We start from the raw sequence: 26,367 nt of genomic DNA, 5'->3' as shown, positions 1-26,367 counted from the left end.
TATGTAAAAGTGACTGTGAGCTCCATGTTCTAATGCTGTTACCTCCTCAAACACAAACCTGGAGTTATGTTTTGTTTCATTCACGCATGTTTGAGCAATAATTTATTATTACACAGCGTTCCGAATGATTGTGCAAATTGCGTTTAAGTGTCATAAAGGTCAAATGTTTTGATTTCCAGTGAAACCCATAGATGGTATTGTGTCTCAGGCTCTTTGGGTCAGTGAAATCAGTCTCCGACACCTGGGCCAATTACTTTGCCAGGTAAGTACAATTAAAGGAAAAACTACTAAAGAAGGACGGTCCACATTATTAAGCAGAACACCATTTTCAAGCAGTATGGGAAAGAAAAAGGATCTCTCAAATGCTGAAAAGTGTGAAATAGTTGAATATCTCAAACAAGGTATAAAACCTTAGAAAAAAACCTAAAACCTTAGAGCACATGGATTCGTGCAGATAAAAGCACAATGAGGAAGGTTTCTGCCAGAAAAATACATCGGATTAAGAGAGCAGCTGCTAAAATGCCATTACAAAGCAGCAAACAGGTGTTTGAAGCTGCTGGTGCCTCTGGAGTCCCGCAAACATCAAGGTGTAGGAGACTCCAGAGGCTTGCAGTTCTCCATAAACCTTCTGTTCAGGCATCCTGAATGGGGGAATGGATTGGTTGGTGGACGGCCACCCTGTCCCAACAAGGCTGCGACATCAGCAAGGAGGTGGCGGAGTCATGTTTTGAGGGAGAGAGCTGGTCGCGCCTTTAGGGTCCCTCAAGGTGTGAAAATGACCTTTGTAAATTATGTGGAGTTTCTGACTGACCACGTTCTTCAATGGTACAAAAAGAAGAACCTTGCTTTCTGAAGCAAAATCATCTTCATGTTGCAGGAGTACTTCTGCATCATTGGCTGCTATTGGCATAAAAGAAGAGAAACTCATGGTGTGGCCTCCATCCTCCCCTGACCTTTGCCCTATTGAGAACCTTTGGAGCAACGTTAAGCAAAAGATCTATGAGCGCGTGAGGCAGTTCACATCCAAACAGCAGCTCTGGGAGGCTATTCTGACATCCTGCAAAGAAACTAAAGCAGAAACTCTACACAAACTCACAAGTTCAGTGCATGCAAGAATTGTGAAGGTCCTGTCCAATAAAATAAACTAATGACCATTTTTAGTTCTTTACAACAATAACATTGTTTGAAACTCTGTTGTGCATAATAATTTGGAACAGTGCATTTTAAGTTTTTATTTTTGAAAAAAAAATCCTGTTATCACTGGGAATGAATTGCTGAATTGTTCTCTAAAAGTTCATGAGTTGAAAATTATGATGACTGTTTTATATTGAATATTTGGCAAAGTCAGAGAAAAATATAATTTGCATAATAATGGAACACAATGTAGTTTCCAAAGTTCAAAATGCTATGTTCCATTTTGTGATGTCTGAAAGTAGTACTTTTACCTTTTGTTTAGTAGAGATTGGAAATTCCAGGGGAGTAATTATCCAAATGATTCTAGTGAAGGTTTATGGAGTGCTCCACTGTGTTTTTAAAAACACAGTGGAGCACTTCCTGCATTACCAAATGACATGACAAGGTGGAACAGAATGTTTTCAGTTTGAGAGAAGAACTCAGCCTAAATGTGCAGGGTTTGTGAGTTAAACATGTCTGAATGAAACAAAACACAACTCCAGGTCTGTTTGTGATGAGGAAACAACATTAGAAGAGAGAAACGAGAGCAGTGCATTATGGGCCTTTAAAGGCCTGAGAGTGATGAACACAGTACATTCACTCATCATAAACTGGTTCTTTCAGCACATGGGGCATGAAGGGCAGAGACTCTACAGTAGTTTTTGTATTGAATTGACTCACTCTTAGTGACTGCAGGCTGCAGTGCTCACAGGCCCCAGGAAACATCAGCATGTTTGTCCTGTGTGGGCCTCTGGCTCCCTGTCAGCTTCAGGACTGACTTTAAGATTCTGATGATGGTTGGCCCCTCCCTCTCTCTCTGAGCTTCTGTCTGTCCATGTTCCCAGTAGAAGTTTGAGATCAGCACCAGATGATTTTTGATGTTCCCGTCTAAAAACTGAAGGGGACTGGGCTTTTGCTGTAGCTGGTTCCAGACTCTGGAGGAGTCTACCTCTGTGAATTCCAACCTCCTCAATCTTTATAATATTTTTAAATGTTTGTTTTCACTGGCTTTTAACACAGGACTGCAGTGGCACGTTTGTATTGTATTGTTTTATTGTGTTTTTACATGTTTTGTTTTATAGGACTGCACTTTATATTGTCTGTGTACAGCAGTGGTTCATTAAGTGGGACTGAAAGTTTCAGTTTTGTGTTCCCCATATACAGCACTTTACATCACAGGCAGAGCTGCAGAGCACATGATGTTTGTTGTGATAACTAGACTTTAACTACACGGTTACCTGGGCAGAAGAGAAGGATTATGGTGAACTTTACTCTGACTAGTTTTGGTATGTCTTTACGCGCACATGCTGCACACTGGATAATCCACATTAATTTGGGAATGGCGCTTTCAGTGGGACTGAGGACAATGTTGGTGGAGTACCTCAAGGAGAGCAGCCTGTGACTGGATTTATTTACACACAACACTTTGAATTCATTTTGTGAGCACGTGTGCTGCTGTTCACTGCCCAGCCTTATGTGAACACATGAGGCTCTATAATTCACACTTATTCATCCTCTAAAACTACGGCACGAAACTTAAAGGATACTTACTAATTCAGACCAGGTCTGGTTTCACGCTCACAAGCTGAGACCATTTTCAGTTTTAAAGTAAAATATCCTTGCTCATAGATGGATGGTGTTACTGGGAGGAAGGGGGCTTGTGTGTGATGGGGGGAATGTGGGGTGTAGCAGGGGTCCCAACATTGCGGATCGCGGCCTGAAAAGTTTGTGAACACTTGTTATACAGCACTTTGGGCAGATGTGTTTGTTTTTAAAAGTGTTTTAGAAGCAACTGTGACTTGACTAAACTTAGTAAAATCCTGTTTACATGTCTGGTCAGTGATTGTCTCTTTCTGTCCATAGTGAAGTGGTCCAAACCTGAGAGTGTCCAGTGCACAATGGGGGTCCTCCTGAAGAGCAGACAGGAGCTTTACTCCTGTGTCTCCTGGATGGGTGTAGCTGAGGTCCAGTTCTCTCAGATGGGAGGGGTTGGACCTCAGAGCTGAGGCCAGAGAAGCACAGCCTTCCTCTGAGACCAGACAACCTGACAGTCTGAAGACACACATTACACACATCATTGTAATCAGTCAGTTCATTAGTAAGAATCAACCCCATGAAACAAAAAGCCAGATATGGGATATCTGTAACTTTTATCAAATTTTCCAATGAAACAATAGATTATGTGATAATAATGAGTAATTACACTGGTCAACACTAAATTTATTGTCTAAGATTTTTTAGCTGATTTAGGATAATTTTGATGTGCTGAATCCAAAAATCACATTGGTTTTGCTCAATCAGGTCAACGTTCTGAACTAAGCTACATATTTGTTTTTGGACGATTTTGTTTACATGTATGAGTATTTTCACGTCATATGATGCAAAATTCTGTTATATTTCTCGCTATAAACAAATTCTGATGATTTTGCATGTGCCAATTTATGACTAATTGTTTTTTTTTTAAATATATATTACAAGTGAATGAAATGGCTTCGACTAGAAGATCTTGCAAAAATAAGCCTGACATATTCTGCTACATCTGCGGTGAATACACCAATGTTCCTAACAGGAATCAAGTCACAAGTTTCATAAAGCGTGCTTACCATGCTTATTTTGGGATTAAACTTGGTGACCAAGATGAAGCTTGGACGCCACACATGGTATGCAAGTCATGCACCGAGTATCTGCATCAGTGGACTAATGGCAAGAAGAGTTGTCTGAAGTTTGGAATTCCCATGGTTTGGAGGGAGCCGACATCAATAGCTACTTCTGTACTATTGATGTGACTGGGATCAACAGAAAGAACCGAAGCAGCCTCAAGTATCCTGACCGTGAATCAGCACGTCGTCCTGTAGCTCACTGTGATGAAATTCCAGTACCTGTCTTTGTAGAAGTTCCTGACATCAGTGACAAAGATTCCTCCAGTGTGGTTTTAATGATGATGCGCCACATCCTTTTTCCTCAAAAGGAGCTAAATGTTCAGGTTTCCTGAGAATCTGGGATCACTGAGTGATGAGCAGGTGGAGAGATTCCATCAGGACATAAAAGAGATGGAGACCAGGTATCAGGGACGCTGGGATGCAGTCATGATGGCTGATTACTCTGAAGAGAGACATCCCTGCTGCTGAGCATTCAAGGGGTTCATAAAAACAGAAGTTCATGTCCTGAATTTTGCACAATGATAACGTAACATTCCAATTTACATGTACTTACCTTTATCAATTAACATAACGTAACATTTAATTAATACATTCTGTTAGAAAACTATTTTTTATCTCCTAAAACATTTTTTGGATAAGAAATATTAAAGAAAATCAACTGATAATGTCACAAAATTGTAATCAATGTAGTCAGAAGATCGGATTTTTCAAAATCAAATTAGCATAAAAACCTGACCTGACTGAGAAAAATGGATATCATTTTTGGATTCAGCAGTGCTAAATGGTAATTCAGTTGAAAAAACACAGATAACTTTCAAAAATGTTTTTGACCTGGGGCTGGTCATGTTTAGATCTGGGGCTTGGGCTAAATAAGCTCATGCACAAATCCACTGAACTTTCTGCTTTTCTCTATAAATATCAAATCAAACACACATTTATAACATAATACTTTGAATTTACACCCGTTTTTATGTTAATGCACTTTCATCCTGAGCACTAACCTAGTTATTAATTGATAGTGATGTGAATTATTTATTTAGTTACTGTGTGTAACTTTTTAGCCAGAGCATCTACAAGTAAAAGCACGTTTGTTTTTTTCGTTTGTTTTTTTTTATTCTGAAAAACAAATTCCACAGATTTGACGTGCCTCCAGATAGTTACATACTGTAGCATTAAATATGGTTTTGCACAAATAAATAAATAAATAAATAAATAAATAAATAAATAAATAAATAAATAAATAAATAAATAAATAAATAAATAAATAAATAAATAAATAAATAAATAAATAAATAAATAAATAAATAAATAAATAAATAAATGAATGTACTTCCGGGTCCTGATGCGCCGTCACTGGGGACCTGTCCGTTTCCATAGCGACAGATTTCCAGGAGCAACCCTCCCGACAACTTTCTTATATTTTCTCCACTTTTCGAGCTAAAATCTTCAATTAAACCATCTGTAAGTCTTTATCTGCCATGGAACCGGCCAAACACAGAGAACAAACGGTAAACCTCACAATTCTTTCAAAAGTTCGTCACATATGATGTAAAATACATAAATTCACCCAAAGTTGCGTCTGAAACCGTTTCAATTAAATTAATATTAGCGTAGTATTAGTTTTCGTTGTTAATTATGCCCATTCTCCGGTCAGAGCTGTTCAAACCTGTAAAAGTGTCATTCTGAGTGATTTTATGCCACATTGTCTTTATAATTGAGTGATTATGTGCTCAGATAAACTTATGGCGCTAAAATGTCACAGGCTGTAAACAGATGGAGGATTAATGTCAAATAAAACGAGAGCTAAGAGTTCAAATGTCTAAGTATAAATATGTATTTATTTGTTATTAAAACTTTTTGAAGGGCGAATTTTAGTGTGATTAATAAGATAGAAATATATTTGGACATAGGTTTATATAAAGTGTAGTCATGGTTTGCTCATGGACAGATTGGGAGCCCCTATGTTTCCACGGCTCTATGTTCCCACACACAAGTACTCCCTCTAGTGCCACATGTTTACAGTATTGAAATCAAATCTATGAATGTGTCATACAGCAGCCTGAGGAGGTGTCTCCCTCTACAGTCCGTGAGGAGGAGCTGCAGGCGTCCAGGAGGGAGCAGACTCTGAAGAGACTGTTTGGCTCCAGTAAAGTTTTTCTGACGTTTGGAGAGAAAAGCTCAGAGCCACGGCCCGAGCTGCAGGCGCGAGAACTCATCCTGAGCAAAGCACAAGAGCAGTGAGAATCCACAACACCTCAACACAACAACACTACACGTGTGTTTGAATCCACAGAGACAACACTACACATGTGTTTTGCATTAGTTATTTATGTGTTTCAGATGACGTCACAGTATTCTATAGATTTCTATTTTTTTAATACACATGAGGGCAGGTAAAATTAATATTGGCAGAATTATACTGATACAGTGAGTTTTTGGTCTCATCACTAAAAGAAATGATCAGGTTCAACGTTGTGAGTTAATTATTTTTCATTTCTAATAAACATACAATGTAATCAATAGAAAATTTGGTTTTCAACAAAAAAGTGAGAGTGACTAACTGAAAAACTGTTGGCTAATGCTAATGCTAGCTAGCATGTGACTGTAATGTCATTTGAGAGGGACTTGTTTAACAGCACAAATCAGCTCAACTGTTGTAGTTCAGATACTGTAAGTCAGTAATTTATGGTCAGATTGTGTTTATTAAACAAAGCTCAGATTAAAGTCTAACAAAGCTTCAGACAGAGCAGTGCCTAAACTTAGTTCACACCCTCAGAGAATGTGGATGACTTCAGCAGCACAGAATCAGTAGAGTATTGTGTTAGGATTATGAATAAACCACAGTCTGCTCGACACATTGAAAATAAATGTATTTTATGATTACTGCTGCCTTCATCGTCAAAAAATTTCAAATATTATATCTTCTTATTTGCTCAAAAAACACAAACAGCCTCTGTGACAGAAGACAAACACTCACAAACCTGGATCTTGGGATAATGACGGAAAACCGAGATTTTAAGTGTCTGAGTAGTCGTTGTATTTTGCTGTTCCTCAGCTGCAGAAAAGGCGCCGTGGCAATGGAGACGTGTGACTATGAACGAGCTGTGATCTGTTTCTCCAGAGCCATTCACCTGCAGCCAGATCAGGTACAGTGCCACTTAGGCCTCTCACCATAATCACTATATCAACTTATTATCCAATATATAAAAGTTGGAACAATATTCATTTTGTCTGCTTTTTCTTTGCAGTAGTGGTGAGGTTTTTGTTATTTTAGTTACAATAAGATTTGACCAGTCGAGGGTTGAATAAGTGACTTCTGTTATTGCTTCATTCTGTTATTTACTGCCTTTCAGTGATATTATCCATACAGTGGTTCACTGGACTTATTTGCTTTTGAGTTTTTGCCTCAGTGGCAAAAATAGTTTAAATATTATTGTTTATCTTCATATTTCTCTCTAGTGATATATCATACTTCAACATGTGTTATTTTGACAGGTCTAGCACCACCTGTGGGCTGCAGGCTGCCACTGCTGGGTTTCACATTAATGGGACTAGACACTAATAGAAATCACTAGGGTAAACAGTTGTGAAAATACCTCACCTAGGACTAGATGTTTAATACCACAGTACAGTGTTATCAATGGAGAAATCTCCCATCTGGAAGTATGACATCATCACATTCTAGGATATGAAAATCCCCCAGCGTGTCCCATTAATAGAAGCCCAGACTGTGTAAAGACGTGGGCTAAGCTAATGTGACGTCACCCACAGCTTTCAGCTCCAGTCAAATGAAGCTCATTGAGGCTAGAGCAGTTATAGGGGCCAGTTTGGAGCAGAGTTACACATTTGGAATTCTGACCGCGAGTGTCATAGCAACCAAAGAGCCAATCTGGACCGAGACTGCTGAAGCCTTCCCGCCCGTCTATGAATAGAAGAGACTGTGGTGGCCCTGCATTGTTGGTTTTCAGATTCTAGAATATAAGGATGTCACACTGTCAGATTGGGGAAAGAGGCAGTTTTCCCCATTGATTACACTGTACTTTGCCGTGAAATATCCAAAATCTAAATTCACAAATGCTGAATGTGTTAATGTCTACACCTTAAATCTCAAAAATCACAAAAATCAAAACTAAAATCAGCATTTTAGTAATATTCATATATATCCATCTGTGTTTAACATTATTGGCCTATAGGATGTGGTGATGTCATGATGTCATGTCATGAAACAATAGTCTAAAATTCTCCCCAATAAACTAAAAACTACTTACATTATACATTGGCATCACAAAATTACACTTTGTTGCTCATTGTCTTCATAAACATTTAAAAGTAACTATACAGGGTAAAAGGGTGACTTTAATATTAAATATAGGTAATAAATGTAACTTATGCTCCACAAACCATATAAAATAACATGTGACATCATAGTCTCCCCAGAGTCTGTGGGAAACACTGAGGCCCAGCTCCATGTCTGAGATATGACCTCAGGCTTCTGTCTGTGGGACGAGGCCCAGCTCTGTGTCTGTGATGTGACCTCACACTTCTGTGTTTTCTATCTGTATTTTCACTGTATTGTTGGGATTATTGGCTGAGTTCAGGATGACATGTTTCTGGTTTGTGAACTCACTGAGGATGATGAACTTTGTATGTCTGTCCTGAGGGTCATATAAGTGTCTGAAACAAAGATCTAATGATGATGATGATGGTCCTCCTCAGGCTGAGTGCTTGGTTCTCCAGGGGGAGGCGTATCTGCAGCTCTGTGATTTCTCCTCGGCTGTTGTCAGTTACAGAGGAGCCTGTGCCCTTCAGCCCGACGTTCACACCCACAGACTGGCCTTCGTCTACTACCTACAGGTGACGTCTCTGCTTTAAAATGTGTTTTTTATGCAGTGCAGAGGCAAGGATCGGAGTATTTACAGATGTGCTTAGTATATAAACTCTATTATTATTCCTTGCCTGGGCAGAATACACACATCAGGTCACGGTGAATCTTCCCGAGTTCAGATAGGCGTGATTGACAGGTGACTTAACCAATCAGGGACACGCATGGCCCATCCGCATCAAAAGACGGCTGTTTACAAGGAAAAAAGAAAATATCACATGGAGGGTGTTGTGACCAGGATGATATCCCCCTGTATAAAAAATACAGAGAGAGATTCTGGATTTGCAAGCACCATTCCCACCATCTCACTACTTTAAATCAGCCCAATTGTGCTTGTTCCTTTATAGTTATAATCTATGTCTCCTGTGGATCATTATGATATTATTTACACATTTTAAATCACAATATTAATCTAAAATGACTTGACAAAGGAAACAATGGGAGCTGACATCATCACAAACAAAGAGGCACCACCTCCGATCGATAGCTCCAGATGGCGCTAGTGAGCAGTGAATTTATTTTATTTTTTTCATTTGTACCAAAATGACTATAGGACACTGCCGAATCCTACGTGTATCACCAATTAAGAAAAAAAAATTGGAGAACGAAGTAAGTACAGAGCAGCAGGCCTGTACCGGTGCAAGTGAAAAGAGAAGGCATTTAAATTTATGTAATAAGACAATTTACTCATCATAGTCAGCCCAGAAAGTTTGAATTTTTATTTACACAAAGTTGTTCTGTTGTTATTTGAGATAAATAGCCGCTACATAACACATCAATCAGTTTTGTCATATTTGATTTTTGTTTAAATAAATAACGCAGTTTTAGGTCTCTGGTATCAATTGATTTGGGGGTCAGCAGATTCTTTAAAAGGTGTGGTATTGGAATCGGCATCGCGACTGAAAAAGTGGCATCGTGTGTCCCTGATCCGCACTGTGTGGTCCGCGCTTTATGGTCTGCGCTTTATGGTCCACTGTGTATGGTCCACTGTGTATGGTCCACTCTGTATTGTCCACTCTGTATGGTCTCAGCTGTATGGTCCACTGTGTACGGTCCACTGTGTACGGTCCACTGTGTATGGTCCACTCTGTATGGTCCACTCTGTATGGTCCACTCTGTATGGTCCACTGTGTACGGTCCACTGTGTATGGTCCACTCTGTATGGTCCACTCTGTATGGTCCACTCTGTATGGTCCACTGTGTAGGCTCTTGTCTGTCCTCTTGTTTAGGGTCAGTGTCTGTTTGATCGTGGGCTCTTCCAGGACGCTCTGAAGTCTTTCAGAAAAGCCTCTGACCTCAGGCCTGGATCCAGAGCGTACAACGCCCGCAGGTTTGGACTCTTAATCCTCAGGTCAGATAGAAACCACAGGAAAGCATACATGAAAAAAACATAGTCATTAGAGACAGTATTTGTGTTTTCCTGCAGTTTCATAAGTGACAGGCTTTATACATTAAAAAGGGGGTCTTGCGCAAAATATACTTCTTTGTTTATTTCTCTCTCATGAACAAAAATATGTCTAAAGAGATTTCAAATGTCATCCATGCATGTTTGAGTAATCTAGTGATCTCTCCCAGGCCCTATTCAAACCCTCCTTGTGGTTAGCTGTACGTTCCTGTACAAGGCTCCGCCCACAAGCCTACATCACTCATGCACCCATACGACAATTCACAGAGCACAGAAACCTCACAAACCTGACGCGATGTGCAGTAGTTTAATTGGTGGGCTGCAGCTGATTGTGTTGTGATAGTGATCTGAAGGAGGAGTGACTTAGCATAGAGAGCAAAGGGGAGGTTAGACTTAGTGAAACTTATAAAACATGTAAATACTTTGTTTAGGGCGAATGTTTTTCAAAACAGCAAAAGGAAATACCCCCTCTTTAAATTCAAAATATATATAAAGTAAAGTACATTTCTTTGTAAGGCACATGTGCTTGTTGTCTCTCATAGTCTGGCGTGTCTGTCGGCGCTGGGACGCTTCTCTGAGTGTCTGAGGTTTGTCACTGAGTGGATGGAACAGGACGGAGCCACAGCTGATCTGTATGTGCTCAGAGCCAGACTGCACCGACAGCTCAACAAGGTTACAGCACCTTCTGTGTTTTATATGCTGAAAATGACACAGTGAGGAACAGACACCACTGGTTCTTATATATAAAAAAGTCTGATGTATTATTATTATTATTATTATTATTATTAGTATTATTAGTATTATTATTAATATTAAACATAAAATTGAACCTCAGATTAAGAGGAGAGGTAGAGCGCTTCACTGGGACATCAAAGATATCTTTAAAATTGCAGTACAAGTGCTCTACGAGGGAAAGTTCAAATCTGTTTTTCTCTTTATTTATGCAGGGGAGCACAATGAGAGTACTGTGGCTCTGTTTCATCAGCCCTGTTTAAAATACAATACAAACAAAAAACAAACAAGTATACAAGTCCATATAAAACATTAAAAAACAGGAGCAGGTGTGTGTATAAAAGTTCATTATCAGATTATTAAATTCCAAATGTGTGACCAAAGTGTCCAGTTTTGCTTTTCCTTGGAGTGTGTTCCATTTTTGTGAAGCAAAACAGCCAAAAGCCTCATTCCTGTCTCAGTTTTGGTGCTGCTCGTCCTCAGCCTTATGCAGTTACGTGATCTGGGATTAAATATTCCCGTATCAATGATTCACAATTTAACTTACCATAGATTTCGGACTACAGAGTGCACCTGAAAAGCTGCGCCAGCTAAATTTTCTAAGAAAATCTATTTTGTACATACATAAGCCGCACCTGCATATGAATCGCAGGTTTTCATGTTGTAACATGAGATATTTACACAGAAAGATGGAACACTGAAGGTTTTTTTTTTTGTTTTAATTTAAGACACGCTTGAAAGGCAGTACAACACGCCATCAACATATGTGCATGTTTAGAAAATAAAACAGCACTAACACTGCATCAACATGGTGTAACCCGAGTGAAAATGCGGATTCCCCATTCTATTAGTTCTCTCTCTCTCTCTCGTTCGCTCTCTCTAGTTCTCTCTCATTCTCTGGTTAAACAGTGAGTGCAATAAAGTTGGAGCACTGTTATAGCAAAATGGAGGTAGATGAGAATTTTAATATCTACCAGCTTCGCATGGTCCTTGTACTAGCCCCGGACCCACAGAGTGTGTGTTGCTGCTGGCTAATATGTGGCCTGATTGGACGCAACGAGTCACGGTCATTTGAACGGGAATCCCAGACTCACGAGGGACACAGTGGAGGGGAGAGAGAGAATGGGGAATCGCATTTACAATAGCACCAACACGACAGTAACATAGGTAACATGGGGCGACAGGGGCTCAGTGGTTAGAGTGTTGGTCCCCCAACCCGAAGTCGGAGGATCGAGTCCCGCTCGGACCAAGTTCTGTCATTGTGTCCTTAGGCAAGACACTTTACCCACATTGCCTAGTATGAAAGTGGTGTGTGCGAGAATGATAGGTGGTGGTCGGAGGGGCCGATGGCGCAGATTGGCAGCCTCGCTTCCGTCAGTCTGCCCCAGGGCAGCTGTGGCTACGATAGTAGCTTACCATCACCAAGTGTGGAAATGAATGACAATATAATAATAATGACTATAGTGTAGCGCTTTGAGAGGCTTTGACAAGCCTGTAAAGCACATTACAAGTGTAAGCCATTATTATTATTATTAGGTTTCCTGCATGTTTAGAAAATAAAAGCAGATGGCTCGTGTTGGTATTGTTTTATTTCCTCTGAAAGTTTTTGTCTAGCTTCTTCCCGCTGCCGCCTCCACCATCGCACCATCGGTTCATTGATGCCAAGCTTACGTACAGTGGCTCTATTTCCTTCTTTGATGCCAGACCCATTGCCTTTATCTTAAAAACGCATCATATGCATTTCTTCGTGTTTTCTCCATATTGAGGGTGTGGCATGATGCGCAAAATGACAGTTCAAAATCTGTCTGTCTCACTTTTGCATTTACTGGTAGAGAGTGCCCCCCGATGGTCTTTAGCCAGTAAAAATCCATAAATAATAATAAATGCACAGTTGTATAAGCCGCAGGGTTCAAAGGTCGGAAAAAAGTTGCAGCTTATAGTCCGAAATTTACAGTAACTTAAGCAGGTGAAATCTGAAATCTGAGCAGAATGTAGCTCTTGCTTACCAAAGTAAAAATAGACAAGGTACAAACCTGAGGATTATGTTAAGTCTTTTTTTACTTGAGGCGGGTAATAGTTTTATATTATTACGTACTATTTGACTTCTGATCGAACACTATGTAGAGGCATTGTTTTCCTTTTTTGTAGAAACATCATTATATCTCTATTTCCCCAGACCCCTCAGTGTTTCCAGGATGTGAAGTGTGCTCTGGAGCTGAATCCATCCTGTCCAGAAGGGGGCGCTCTGTTGCAGCAGCTGAAGGAGGCGGCAGAGAGGGCGAGACAGGCTGCGGTAGATAGAGCTCTGTGTGGACAACTACCCCAGTCCCTCAGGCTCATCAACCTGGCCCTGGAACACCTGCCTCAAGAGCCTCACCTGTACCTGTTCAGGTGAGAGCAGCCACACATCTGACCCTGATCCATCTGACCCTCTCCTCTGACCCTTTCCTCTGCATTCTCTGCTCCTTTGCTTCTCTCCTCTACTCCTCTGATCCTCTCATCTGCTTCTCTGATCCTCTGACCCTCTCCTCTGCTCCTCTGACCCTTTCCTCTGCTCCCCTGACCCTCTCCTCTGCTCCTTTGCTCCCCTGACCCTCTCCTTTGCTCCTCTGACCCTTTCATCTGCTCCCCTGACCCTCTCCTCTGCATGCACATTGTTTTGGATCCTGGTGTGTGTTTTCTGCTCAGAGGGACGCTGTATCGCCGACTGAAGGACTTCTCAGCTGCCATAGAAGACTTAGTGCAGGCTGTGGAGCTGAGTGAGAGCAGAGAGGAGGAGAGCAGAGAAGAGAGGAGAGCTGAGGAGAGCAGAGAGAAGGAAGCCAGAGAGGAGAAGAGCAGACAGGAGGAGAAGAGAGGGGAGGAGGACAGAGAGGAGAAGAGAAGAGCAGAGAAGAGCGTGGTAGAGGAGGCTCAGGTGCAGCTGATCCTCACCTACAATGACTTCTCTTTGGAGTGTTTCGCCAGAGAACTGTACAATGAAGCCACAGCTCTGCTTAACAAGGCCATCGAGGAGGAGAAGAACCAGCCAGGGCTTTACATCAACAGAGGAGGTGATGACATGAGTTTAGCCCTGGTTTAGTCCTGATATAGTCCTGATATAGTCCTGGTCTAGTCCTGGTTTCGTTCTGGTTTCGTTCTGGTTTCGTTCTGGTTTCATTCTGGTTTCGTTCTGGTATCGTTCTGGTTTAGTCCTGGTTTAGTCTTGGTTTAGTCTTGATCTTGATCTAGTCTCCTGATGTAATAATGTGTCTGTTGTTGCAGACTGCTTCTTTAAACAGAGGATCTGGCTGTATGCTCTGGCTGATTACCAACAGGCCGAGGAGCTGCTGGGACCAAATGACCCGATGATTCGCCAGCGTCTGTCTGAGCTTCACAAAACAGTGGGACTCATCTGCTTCAACGAAGGGTCAGAGCCTCTGAGCTTCTACACACATCTGATCTAGATAACTTTAGATGGATCTTTTGTCTGTTATGACATAACATTAATAGATCTTCTATCTCTCAGTGTTTTACAGAATCTAAAGCTATAACCTGCCAACCCATAATATCGGCTTTACCAGCACCTTACAGATTAGACTTAAAACATGATTAAACACTACTTTATTATTATTATTATTATTACTGAGTCACATCAGCCCCTTCCCTCTGTCAAAGGTTCATTATCAAAGTAGGTCAGTGCAGCACATTGTGGTGTTGGATCATAGATGCTCATGGGTCACTTCTACTGTCTTATCTGGAGCCGGGTCACGGATTATTAGAAACAGTACATAAAACTTTGAGTTACTTTATGACAGCAGTGGTCTGTGTGCTGAGACAAGAACATGCTCTGAGCTTTTTGTTTCAGTTCACGGGAGACACATGTTTAATGAGTTTGGTGTTGGATCAGAAAATTATTATGTAAAATTAGCATCCATCTTATTTCATGTAAAGCCCCAACACTGTTCAGAGCCCTCATCTGTCGTCTCATGACTGAGCTGAAGGAGGCGTCGGTGTTCAGGAATATGACATGGAAGGGGACCAGAACTGCAGGTCTTTTTTTCCCCAGATGGGAAAAAAAGACCTGCAGTTTAACAAGATTCATTTTATGAGTGCCTATCTGTGTTAAATATGATTGGCCTGTAGAGTTGTAAAGTGTGATGCCACTTCTGGGTCAAAGAATTGTGGCAAAAGAAAAAAAAAACTCGTCACTTTCAGGTCCAACTGGAACTTCAGAGCTATCACCAACTTGACAAGTCTGAAACATCTGAGACTCAGCAGTTGAACCGAATAGCGCTGTAGGAAAAGAGCCATGGCAGTTTGTTTTTCTTAAATAGGGTTGAGTGACAAAAACATTAAATAGGATTTGTTTTGTGACACTGACCAAACTTTGATTAGACTTTATTTTACAACATCAACTTTTGATCATTTTCATGAACTCAAAGATCTATATGTCTTTCCCCTCAAAATTCCAAACTCTCAAATCCCACACGTTTACTGACCGAGGCAGATCACTGACGATTGACTGTTGTTATGTGTGTTTTCCAGGCGCTTTAAAGATGCAGTGTCCAGTTTCTCGGAGGCGCTGCAGTATGACCCCACTCTGAGTCAGGTCTATGAGGTCAGATCCAAAGCTCATCGTAAACTCAGCTGTGTGGACCAGGCCAGAGAAGACTTCATACGAGCACTCGTCCTCCAACCGGACAACACTGAGGTGAGAGCGCCCTCTATAGCACATTTAAAGAGGTTTATTTGATTATGCAACAGTAAACATATCCGTCGCTCTTTTGATGAACCCTGTCTGTCCTGAAAACCCATCAGTGTGGTGTTGTGTGCAGCTGCCTGCGATGCTCATGAGCCTGTTCCCGGGGTCCAGTCTGTCTGATGTCCTGTCCACTCCTCTGGCTCAGTGTGTGCGAGTGCAGCTGGACGAGGTCATCCAGGAACACAGCTCCACCCAGCTCCACCCAGCTCCACCCAGCTGCGGTCAGCAATCCAAAAACACTCCAGTCAAGCCTCACTTTTACTTCAACCTTCAGTCACTTTCACATTTAGTTTCTCTATTTTTTTTTCTTGTTTGTTATCCTATATTAAAGGTCCTGTATTACACAAAATTGACTCTTGTGAACTTTAAGCCACGTTATAATGCTGTTACCTCCTCAAAAACATAGCAGAAGTTGTCTTTTGTTTCATTCACACATGTTTGAGTAACCCTTTTTTATTATCTCCAAAAATGCTCTCTTCCACCTTGTGATGTCATGCAGTGATAGTTAACAGGTCCTTTTACCTTTAGTTCAGTAGAGATTGGCAATTGCAGGGCTGAAATGGTCCAAATGATTCTAGTGAAGGTGTATTTAAAAACACTGTGGAGCACTTCCTGTATTACCACTTGGTGACATCACCAGGTGGAACAGAGTGCTTTCTGTTTGAGAAAAGAACTGAGCCTAAATATACAGGGTTTCTGTGTTAAACATGTGAATGAAACAAAACACAACCCCAGGTCTTTTTGTGATGAGAAAATAACATTAGAACAGAGATCAGAAAAGATAACATAGGCCCTTTAAAAGTTTAGAGTTTCCTCTCAGAGCTTTGTTTTGGGAGATTTGATTGTTGAAAAAAGTATCTCTACTTTGATGTTTCATTTTTGTTTTTTTTGCAGTGAGAAGGCCCAAACTTTGTCCAGTGTGTGGTCTGAAGGGAGCGAGCTGCTGCGTGGCAACAGACTGGACATTTAAAAATCAGGTTTAACTCAAGAAACAGTGAACTGTCAGTGAATAAAAAAGCCTCATTTACTGCTGTGGTCCACTAGAGGGCAGCAGAAGCTTTCATTACACAGTATATTTTTACTATTGAACTAATGTGGCCAGAGTGGCTATCCTTGTTGTGGGTTAGACTCCTGAAGTTTGCCTGTTCTCCTGGTGTAGAGTGGTCATCATCTGATTGTCCAGGACATTTAAATGTAAAGGACTGTCCAGCATGTGTTCCTGAGCAACTCCCACTGTGAGGGCAGATCTGGGATCAGCTGTGAGTCCTGCAGCTGTCTGCAGCAGCTGACTCAGACACAGTTGCTCTGGACTCTGGGCTGGTGCTTCTCCTCACACTAAACATGTCAAAAAGTAACTATTATTTCCCTTAAATATGCAAACTGTTAAACTGCACTAGTGTTGAAGACACATGAACTGAAACACAAGCACTTATGAATGTGACTACTACATGTGTTTTTTTCTGTTACAGCTGCATCAAAGCAGGTCTGAAGGTAACTTCAGCTGTACAGTTTTATTAAGGGAGGAGTGAAATATTAACTGCTCTTTTAGGCCGAGTGCAGACGAGACTGCAGTAGAAGCTGTACTTTAGGCCATGAAGGGAGTTAATGTGAATGTAAATACGTGTAATGGCTCTGTGCAGTGTGGAGCTCACCTCAGCTTGATATATCAAGTACCGTGTATGAATTTTTGTTTGGATGTTGTCTTTTTCCATTGTGCCCTGATGTCAAAGACACATTTCTCCATTTGGAGACAGTAAGGGCTTATCTTAAATCAGATCAGCTGAACTGTGCTGTTATCTGAGAGCAGACATAGTCTTGAAACACCTCTTCACAGCATGTGGGTCCCTGGCTGGAGCAGTGAACGTGCAGCTCTGGTTGTCTCATGGCGGTGGGTGGGCAGACTCGTAAACCCTGAGAAGTGTTGGGTGTAATAACCGTCTCGAGTTTCGGCCGCGGCAGACACAGAGTCCTGCGGCTTGGATCGGGAGCGCACATTCCCTTGCCCTGTTTGGTCTAAGAGCCCAGACGTTTGTAGTCTTTGGGTCGGGTGACGAGTGGGAGAGGAAGCGGCGCGCTCGGCCTGAATTGGATTAGCGCTGCTCAGGCCTTGAAGCAGAGGCAGTTTGATGGAGTGTAGAGTGTTGAAATGTGCTGCTTTACCTGCAGGATTTAGAGGTAACATTTTATAGGAGTTCCCCTCAGACAGAAGCTGACACTGTCTGGACCGGGATCCGAGACGGACAGCCATCTTCATGTCTTTGCCCCAGTGAAGCCTTATACACACACTAACCTGTTAAAGGCCACATATACTGCTGAAGGAGAGGATGCAGCGCTCTGAGGCTCAGTGTTAACTGTTTATGGTTTATTCACCTTTTTCAGGCAAAAAATAATCTCCAGTACAATAAAAGCTGATTTAAATACATTACAAATATTTACATAGGACAGTTCCTCTGGTTTCTCTGCTCTGAGACTATCCTCCCTTTATGAGCACATCAGCCCTGAGCAGACAGCCGGCACGCCAGGCCTCCCCTGGGTCTCCTCTCTGGACTTTTATTCATGTTGGACGTTGGACAGGTGAACGCTCATAAATCCTCCCTCAGACACACGGCCTCATCTCAGGCCAAAGAGTCTGTGGATCCCCCGAGTCGTCTGACTTTACACCATCCTCAGAGCTGCACTAGAGCAGAACGCTGTGTGCTGCTTTCATGTGCTAATCTGCAGATGTTCTTGTGTGGTTGGATCAAGATAATGGACTTTGCCACTGGTGTAAAAAGTCAAGCTCTTTTTCTCATTAGACTTTCCCATTTCTTACAATAGTTCCATTAAATAAATACAGTATTCCTACCCATAGCTGGAGGTGACAGAGATGTCATTGTGTTATTAGTCAGTGCAACCTTTGTGCACATGTTCAGGCTGGAATAGTCTTACTCAGTATAAACCCTCATGAGCCCCATTTTGCTCCTTCACATGGACGGGAGCAAGGGCAGGTGGGACTGGTGGGACAGGGGCGGCGTCACTTCCACCCATTGAGCTCCTTGAGGCGGCTGATATTGGTTCCTTTGGCAGAAGGAGTGGCGTGGAACAGCGGCAGAGTGGGCGTGTCCCTGTCTTTCTTCTTCAAGGGAATCGTCCAAACCGTTCGGCTCTTCTTCTTCATCTTCTGGATCTTCTCTGTTTTCTCCTTGGTCGAACCCGGGGACATCGTCTGAAAACACACAGATATTTTACTTCTCCAAACTTCTGTTGAGTCATCAGAGTCGCAGTTTTTTTAATGATCATACAAACACTTTGGTGGAATTTCTTTCAGTGCAGAATTGAAACGAAGCTCGTTCACTTACGTCAACAGCTCAGACACACAAAACTGTACAATAAAAGTCCCATTAAGTCCAACGATTCATTACATGTCCTTATGGCAGAGGGCATGAAGCTGGCAGAGATTTGGAGCACCACCTTGAGGGCATGAGAGTGAACAGGTGACGTAGAGGACGATTTTCTGGGCTTGTTGGTTGAGTTTGTCCATGGAAGGGAGAGGCTGGCCGATGATTTTAGACGATTCTATTGGTCAATGATCAGCATGAGTCTTTTTAATGGAAACACACCGATGGCACTGATTAAGTGTCTGCATTTTTTACATGTATGAAATCAATACCAACTAAAAACTGAAATAAACTAAACTAAAAATGTTATCAAAAATTTGGATCAATATAAGGAAAAAATTATGTCAGTCAGTTTTCAGTTAGTTGTAATAAAAAAGCCCCATGAGACTGAACTGTGAAGTAGATTCACACTTAAATCACGTTATTTTTACTGTAGGCCATAAGCCGTGTCTTACACAGCAGCAGAGCGTGCACCAGGAGAGTTTCACTGCGCTCTGTCCCTCCACTGCAAAACGATTCTTCTTTGGTAACAGCAGCACGAAGGAAATGGCCAGACAGAGGTGGTAGAAGCTGTGCACATAGGCGTAGTCCCACTCCTGCACAGAACACATGCATCTGGATGTGAGATTTAGTCCATAAACCCCAGACACGAGGTTCAAATCATGTATAGCTTTTACTGGTGACAATTGTAATTCTGATTTAATCTGGTGCCCCATTTATTTCTATTATAATTTAGAGTTTTGGTTCAAGATGTTTATCTAATCAGAAAGTAGAATGAGCCTCACATGAGTCATTTGGGTGGCCATGTTCAATGCTGAATCTAAAATGCCTTTCTCTGATCTGAATGGTCACTGCCTAAACCCCAGCAACTGCAGCCAATCATGACTCAGTGCTAGTGCAGCCTTTGCAGCTCAGTGAGTGAATTACTATAGTATATTGTAATTTTCACTGTATAATATTTTTACTCTTGTTTTTAGGGAGACAGGTCTGCCATCTGTCCAGGGACAATAGATGAAAAATAGCCTTTTAAATAATGGCTTACACTTGTAATGCACTTTTTCAAAGCCTCTCAAAGCTCTACACTATAGTCATTATTCAATAAATAAATACATTCTGGAGGTTCTTTCACATGAGGCCTGTCCATATACAGAGAATGAGACACACTGTATGTGTCTCTATCTGCAGGACAAGACTCTGGACACACAGGGTCATATGGGACTGTAGAACCTTTTTTTAAAAAACAGTAAGAGGCAGGAAACAGACAGTTTATGTTTGTGTTAAACCCTCACCTCAAAGTAGAAACGCAGCATCAGGGCCAGAGCTCCGAAACAGCAGCCTGGGCCCACCTGCTGAGTGTAGACGCTCTTCTCTGGGAACAGCGAGCCCCTCTGCTTCATCTGCTGCAACTGCACAACAAATACAACTTTATGCCCAGACAAGACACAAGACGAGTACTGCAGCCCAGTCACATGAGCAGAGAGATGTGGAGGCTCAGACAGGTCACATCAGTCGTGTGGATGCTGTGTATGTGATTGTGATTCTGTTGTTGAACTCGTTGCAATTGGATGCCCTTATAGTCTAAGTATTGTTTTTCAGAACTGTGGAACTGTGGCACTAACCCACTTGACGGTGAGGATGAACACGGCGGATCCGATTGGTCCTGAGTAGACGCCGTAGCCGAGCCTGTCCTGGTAAATGCGCACAGCGATGGTTAGGACTCCAAACATGGTGATACTGGAACGCTGCGGCTCCTCAAACTCCCCCAGAGCTAAGAGAGGGTAAAGGTCAGTGCATACAAGCAGAGCACCAAATAAAATGGTCCGGTCTACTGGACATCCACACTAACAGGTCGTGACCTGAGTTGAGACAGGTCCAAGATCTCAGGGGGAGTTCTCTGTGTAACTGTCAGATGTGGGACCTGGTTTATGGTTAATATCTGTGTAATCACTGGGCCTATCCACATGACACAAATGTACAAATTAACAAAAGTGAAATGATTTTGCACAATCTCTTCATAAAGTGGAGCCATTATTCAAGCCCAAAGACATGAGAGTCGTCAAAGGACTTTAAGACAGAAGGTTAATATGAGGGGTTGGGGAGCCGATTCAAACTAATAACGAGAAAATTCAACATTTGTAGAGCAGAAGTTTGAGATGTATTTAAAAACAGAGGATCTCCCATAGAGTTTGGAGTTATACAGATTTATATAGAATTATATAGAGTTAAACAGAGTTATATAGAGTTATACGTGCCCTGCCTTCCATAGTGTGGTCCCAAAAGCCTGTACGGCCTCTGGGGAGCAGCCCTGCCGGAGTGAACATGAACAGGTCTGACCTAAGCCCCTGGTCACACAGGGATTGCACAGCTCTTACACCAAGGCCCCTGTACAGAATGCTCTTGATTATGAGATTTAAAATCAGACATAGATCTCATGAGGAAGAAGATCAGTGTGACCTCAGTGGCACCTTCAGATGACATGACCCAGTTGGACAGTCCAGATGTACTGTCCCCAGCAACATCCATCACAGCATCCATCACCCCCTGCTCTCAGCTCGTAATGGAAAACTGGCCTTTAAATCTAGAGCCTCTGCTTAAAACATGAAGTGACAGCGGACTAGGATCCATCCTGGAGTTTTGCTTTGAAGACCCTCCCAATTTTGACAAACGACTTCTCATGAAACACACCATCCCTTGTCCTCTCCATTAGGGGGTGCTCTACAGCCTAGCCCTCGTCAACCATCATGTTCAGTCACTGCCATTTTAAGTCAAAGTGACAAACCTATGAAAAATGTCTTCTTATTCCAGCTGACTCATTTAAAGGACTTGAAAGTGTCATGTGATTTAAACCCTCCATGGATCATAAATAGAAGAAGCAACTGACGGAGCAAGTGTTTGACCAACTGCTCCGCTGCAAAGGTTCATGGGAATCTGTCAGCGCTCAGACTTAATGGATAATCCTCGTCCTGTGTAGTTTTATACTCCTGTGTTTATTTCCTCATTAAACAAAAGGTCCAAAGGAGCTGCTTCTCACACTCATTCATGGACACAGGGCTGTTCTTTTCATAGTAGTTAGTTGCATTAGATTTAAAAATTTAACTACTTTTGGTGACATTTATAAATTTGCTTCCTGATTGGACACAGCAGCAGTTGTCACATACGTATAGGTAATTTCATAACTGTTACCTAGCAACCATAATGTAAACAAAGTTCAAAGTTTGTCTAAATGACACAGTAGTTCTGATGAAAACAACTTTATTTAGTTAAATCCATGTTTAAACTGTCAGAAAAATGCCTTCCTTGTGCAGAAATTGAGTTTTCTGTGTTGATGGCATAGGCAGAGAGATTCTGTTTTACATCAGCACTACTACCTAGCTTATTTTTCTACGTTCCTTCTCAACATTTTTCCACAAACTCCCTCTGAACTGATGTAAAACTATGATAAATATTTGGCACAGGGACTATTCACCAAACCAAGTCAGAATGATAAAAACATGAAACCCTGTCATATCCACTTTAAATAAATTAGACACGTGATTCTCACCGATGAGCGTGACCCACATGGAGAGGGCAGTGCCGTATATGGTGAAGTACTCCAGAACGTCGTACCTCATGAAGCAGATGATGGACAACCCTGGTCCATCACAGGCGTGGAAGATCTGACAGCAGACACATCAGTATTAGACATATTCAGAACAGTGCACTATGTAACTTTTCTGGTAGATGGTCTGCCACCTGTTTGTGTCAATGGAGATGTTAATGCTTTTCCTGGAATGTTCCACACTATGGCAACAAGCATGTCTATTTTGCATCTATTAAATTAGAGATGCTTCGATTGCTTAAAAAAAACACTCTTAAAAATGTTGTCTTACTGTGAGCGGTGTCGCTTCTCCGCAGATCTGACCTGTAATTTGGCTAGTTACTTGCTTGCATACATAGAGTTAGATAAATTTAATGCCATAATGTGAAACATTCGAGGTAATGCAAAGACATCTCTACAGAGGCAAACAGAAAAGTAGCATACTGCACCTTTAAAGGGTACCACCTGTTAACTCATTTTTTTTAAGAGTACCGGTAGATGGTAGATATGAAACTGGTTTCTTGTCCCCTCTCCTCTCAACTTGCCCCTCCCCCTCCCCTGTGCTCTCTAGACTTCTTCTAATAGGCCAAAGCTGGCATAGGGCAGTAGTGTAGATAGCATCTAGTGGTGACATGTGAGAATACAACAGGGGCAGCCAGTCTAATTACAGATCTTAGCTTTAAACTGATTTCTTATTACATGGGACAGGAAAAATATGAAAATGATGTGCTTAAGTTTCATTAAGACTTGGCCCAGTAGCTCCTGTGAGGACAGGATCAGCTGGTGCTCAGAAGAACAGAGCCTGGACTTTTCATGGGTCTGATTAGTGAAGACTTTCTCATTAAACATTTGAAAGTACTGTACCTCCCTGAAATACATCAAATATGCTACTACTATAAGCTGAACACTGTGGGAAAAAATATTTATATATTTGTTTTATTTTTAGTTTTAATAACAGGATTATGTTCAAAGAATTGACAAAAAGACTAAAATCTGAGCTGACACACCAAAACAAGAATCACATTTCAGAACATGTTTGTACAGATCTAAACTACACGGTTAGATGTTTATGTGCACAATAAGACCCCATGGAGACAAAGGAGGGCATTTGACACATAGGGAGGGTATCTGACACGCATGGAGGGCATCTGACACACTTCATTCAAAATTTTGACTTCAGTTCAGTTGTGATTAATCAGCACTAACACACACTGTAGTTTTGATAGAATGCCTCAGTCCGGTCCAGTTCTGGTCCTGTCCCAGTTTTTGTTTCTTACCGTGGTGAAGAACATGCTGAAGAAGTAGACCATGGCCTCCAGGTGAAAGCCTCGTTTGGCTGCGACGCTGGCGGTAGGCAGAAACACCAGGCTGCTCACCGTGGGCAGCAGCAATTTGGCAATGAACGCCCCCATTACCAACTCACAAATGCCAATAAATAAGAATAAATAATAAATATAAGACTATCTCCACTGGAATCACAGTGTCCTTCTGTGTGTCACAGAATCACAGTGTCCTTCGGCTGTCAGCCTGGCCGTGTAAAGCAGGGGTGTCAAATGCATTTTGGTCTGGGGGCCGCATCCGACATCTGACCCTCAAGGGGGCCAGACTTATGAGCGGCAGCTGCAGCAGCGGTGCAGCAGAGCAGCATTGCGCCGGGGCGGAGCAGTCTAAGCAGGGACTCCCAGACTTCCCTCACCCCGGACACGTCCTCGAGCTCCTCCGGTGGGACCCCAAGGCGTTCCCAGGCCAGCCGAGAGACATAGTCCCTCCAGCGTGTCCTGGGTCTTCCCCGGGGCCTCCTCCCGGTGGGACATGCCCAGAACACCTCCCTAGGGAGGCATCCAGGAGGCATCCTGAGCAGATGCCCGAGCCACCTCAACTGGTTCCTCTCGACGTGTAGGAGCAGCGGCTCTACTCCGAGCTCCTCCCGTGTGACTGAGCTCCTCACCCTATCCCTAAGGGTGCGCCTGGCCACTCTGCGGAGGAAACCCATTTCAGTCGCTTGTATCCGCGATCTTGTCCTTTCGGTCATTACCCAAAGCTCATGACCATAGGTGAGGGTAGGAACGTAGACCGGTAAATCGAGAGCTTCGCCTTTGGGCTCAGCTCCTTCTTTACCACAACGGACCGATACAACGACCGCATCACTGCAGACGCTGCACCGATGCGCCTGTCAATCTCATGCTCCATCCTTCCCTCACTCGTGAACAAGATCCCGATATACTTGAACTCCTCCACTTGAGGCAGAGACTCACCACCCACCTGGAGAGGGCAAACCACCTTTTTCCGGTCGAGAACCATGGCCTTGGATTTGGAGGAGCTGATTCTCATCCCAGCCGCTTCACACTCGGCTGCAAACCACCCCAGTGCCTGCTGCAGGTCCTGGCTCGAAATTCGAATTATTATTATTATTTAATGTTTTTTAATTCTACAATTAGCAAAAATAAAAATGTGCGCAACTAAATTGTATATTTATCTACATTTTTTATGAGCCTTAAAAATTACGACTTATTTTTTTTTAAAAAGTACAAAAAAAATGTGTATTTTTATCACAAATCAGCTGAGGGCCGGATTAAGTCTGTAGGCGGGCCCCGGGCCGCATGTTTGACACCCCTGTTTTTAAAGTTTAAAGGTCCCCGAGCTCGGAGGTCAGCTGCTTCAGGCAAGGCCGGGACCAGCCCTGGGCATGAATCTGCCATCTGTGGAGCAACTGGGTTTCAAATGACATCACAACATTCTATAGGCCAATCATGTTTAATACAGAAGGGGGCAGCTCAAATGAATCCAGTTAAAATGCAGGTTTTTATTGTAATATGACAACTTAATGGGTCTAGACACCGATAGAACTGATCATATATATATCACGACAAAATACAATGAACTTTACCATGAAATCTCCTCAGGACCACAAATGCTGAACTTGATCATTTTTATCACAGACTACAACCAAAAACTCTGTGTAACAGTGTTATAACAACAACAGCAACAACATCAACACATAGACTGGAGCCAAGACCTCACTGTGTTACAACAACATCAACACAACAAGAGCAGCAACAACAAGAACAGCAGCCACAACAACATCAACAACAAAAACTTCAACAACAGCAATAACATCAACACATAGACTAGAGCCAAGACCTCACTGTGTTACAACAACATCAAAAACAACAAGAGCAGCAACAACAAGAACAGCAGCCACAACAACATCAACAACAACAACAACAACGGCAACAACATCAACACAGAGACTAGAGCCAAGACCTCACTGTGTTATAATAACAGCATTTGAACAAGATTCACTTTATCTGCTCTATCTGTGTTAAATATGACTGGCCTGTAGAATGTTATGATGTTATTTGAAACTATAGACACCTATAAACAGGAGGACTAGACCAGAGGTTCTTACTGATTCAGGTGTAACATGAAATTCTGGGCCCTGGGTGTGAACCATCTTTACTGGCCCAAACTTTCATCTTTTTACATGAACTGGGCCCTAAGTAAACAACTCAGTCCCACATCTCTAGATTTGTTTTCTAGTTGTAGCCAAACACCAGGAAAATTACACAAAATACTGAGAAAATTATATTTGTATTCACATTTTTTGTAATAATTATGTAGCTTTTTATTGTTACTGTGAGAACTCTTTTGAGTGACGGGATCTTGGAGGAAATCAACAAGGGGATTTCTGGACAGAGCCTGGAACATTTGCGATTCCCGCTGAGTTCCACTGCTGTTTTCTATTCCTTATTGTTTGTACAGCGTCTTGAGTGTTCAAAAAGCATTATATAAGTCTTACGTATTTATATGTAATTAT

At 42.1% G+C, this 26,367-nt stretch overlaps 2 protein-coding genes across 2 annotated transcripts; one reads left to right on the top strand and one right to left on the bottom strand.

Moving 5' to 3' along the window:
• Positions 1 to 775: 775 nt before the first annotated feature.
• Positions 776 to 17,085, top strand: LOC129456506 (tetratricopeptide repeat protein 16). The gene is made up of 15 exons (XM_055224012.1): positions 776 to 825; positions 878 to 1,098; positions 5,300 to 5,341; positions 5,917 to 6,070; positions 6,889 to 6,979; positions 8,550 to 8,687; positions 9,945 to 10,045; positions 10,663 to 10,792; positions 13,029 to 13,243; positions 13,541 to 13,673; positions 13,749 to 13,905; positions 14,117 to 14,261; positions 15,380 to 15,545; positions 15,670 to 15,817; positions 17,066 to 17,085. Exons 1-15 carry the CDS (start codon positions 776 to 778, stop codon positions 17,083 to 17,085), a joined length of 1,911 nt encoding a protein of 636 aa, XP_055079987.1.
• Positions 17,086 to 18,602: 1,517 nt separating this feature from the next.
• mymk (myomaker, myoblast fusion factor) lies at positions 18,603 to 23,962 on the bottom strand. The gene is made up of 6 exons (XM_033973312.2): positions 23,828 to 23,962; positions 22,515 to 22,629; positions 20,593 to 20,741; positions 20,263 to 20,379; positions 19,429 to 19,569; positions 18,603 to 18,801 (listed from the first exon to the last, which is right to left on the bottom strand). Exons 1-6 carry the CDS (start codon positions 23,960 to 23,962, stop codon positions 18,610 to 18,612), a joined length of 849 nt encoding a protein of 282 aa, XP_033829203.1. The 3' UTR covers positions 18,603 to 18,609.
• Positions 23,963 to 26,367: the final 2,405 nt, after the last annotated feature.

The sequence above is a fragment of the Periophthalmus magnuspinnatus genome, chromosome 9, assembly GCF_009829125.3.
Source record: "Periophthalmus magnuspinnatus isolate fPerMag1 chromosome 9, fPerMag1.2.pri, whole genome shotgun sequence".
NCBI lineage: Eukaryota > Metazoa > Chordata > Actinopteri > Gobiiformes > Gobiidae > Periophthalmus > Periophthalmus magnuspinnatus.
This window is presented reverse-complemented; position numbering and strand designations above follow the sequence as displayed.

Coding starts and splice junctions, on each gene's coding strand:
- LOC129456506 (XM_055224012.1), top strand. CDS start 776: ATGACCTTTGTAAATTATGTGGAGTTTCTGACTGACCACGTTCTTCAA. Junction 826..877: donor ACTGACCACGTTCTTCAATG/GTACAAAAAGAA, acceptor TTCATGTTGCAG/GAGTACTTCTGCATCATTGG. Junction 13,244..13,540: donor CCTCACCTGTACCTGTTCAG/GTGAGAGCAGCC, acceptor TTTTCTGCTCAG/AGGGACGCTGTATCGCCGAC.
- mymk (XM_033973312.2), bottom strand. CDS start 23,962: ATGGGGGCGTTCATTGCCAAATTGCTGCTGCCCACGGTGAGCAGCCTG. Junction 20,380..20,592: donor TCATCCTCACCGTCAAGTGG/GTTAGTGCCACA, acceptor TTTGTTGTGCAG/TTGCAGCAGATGAAGCAGAG. Junction 19,570..20,262: donor TGCTGCGTTTCTACTTTGAG/GTGAGGGTTTAA, acceptor TGTTCTGTGCAG/GAGTGGGACTACGCCTATGT.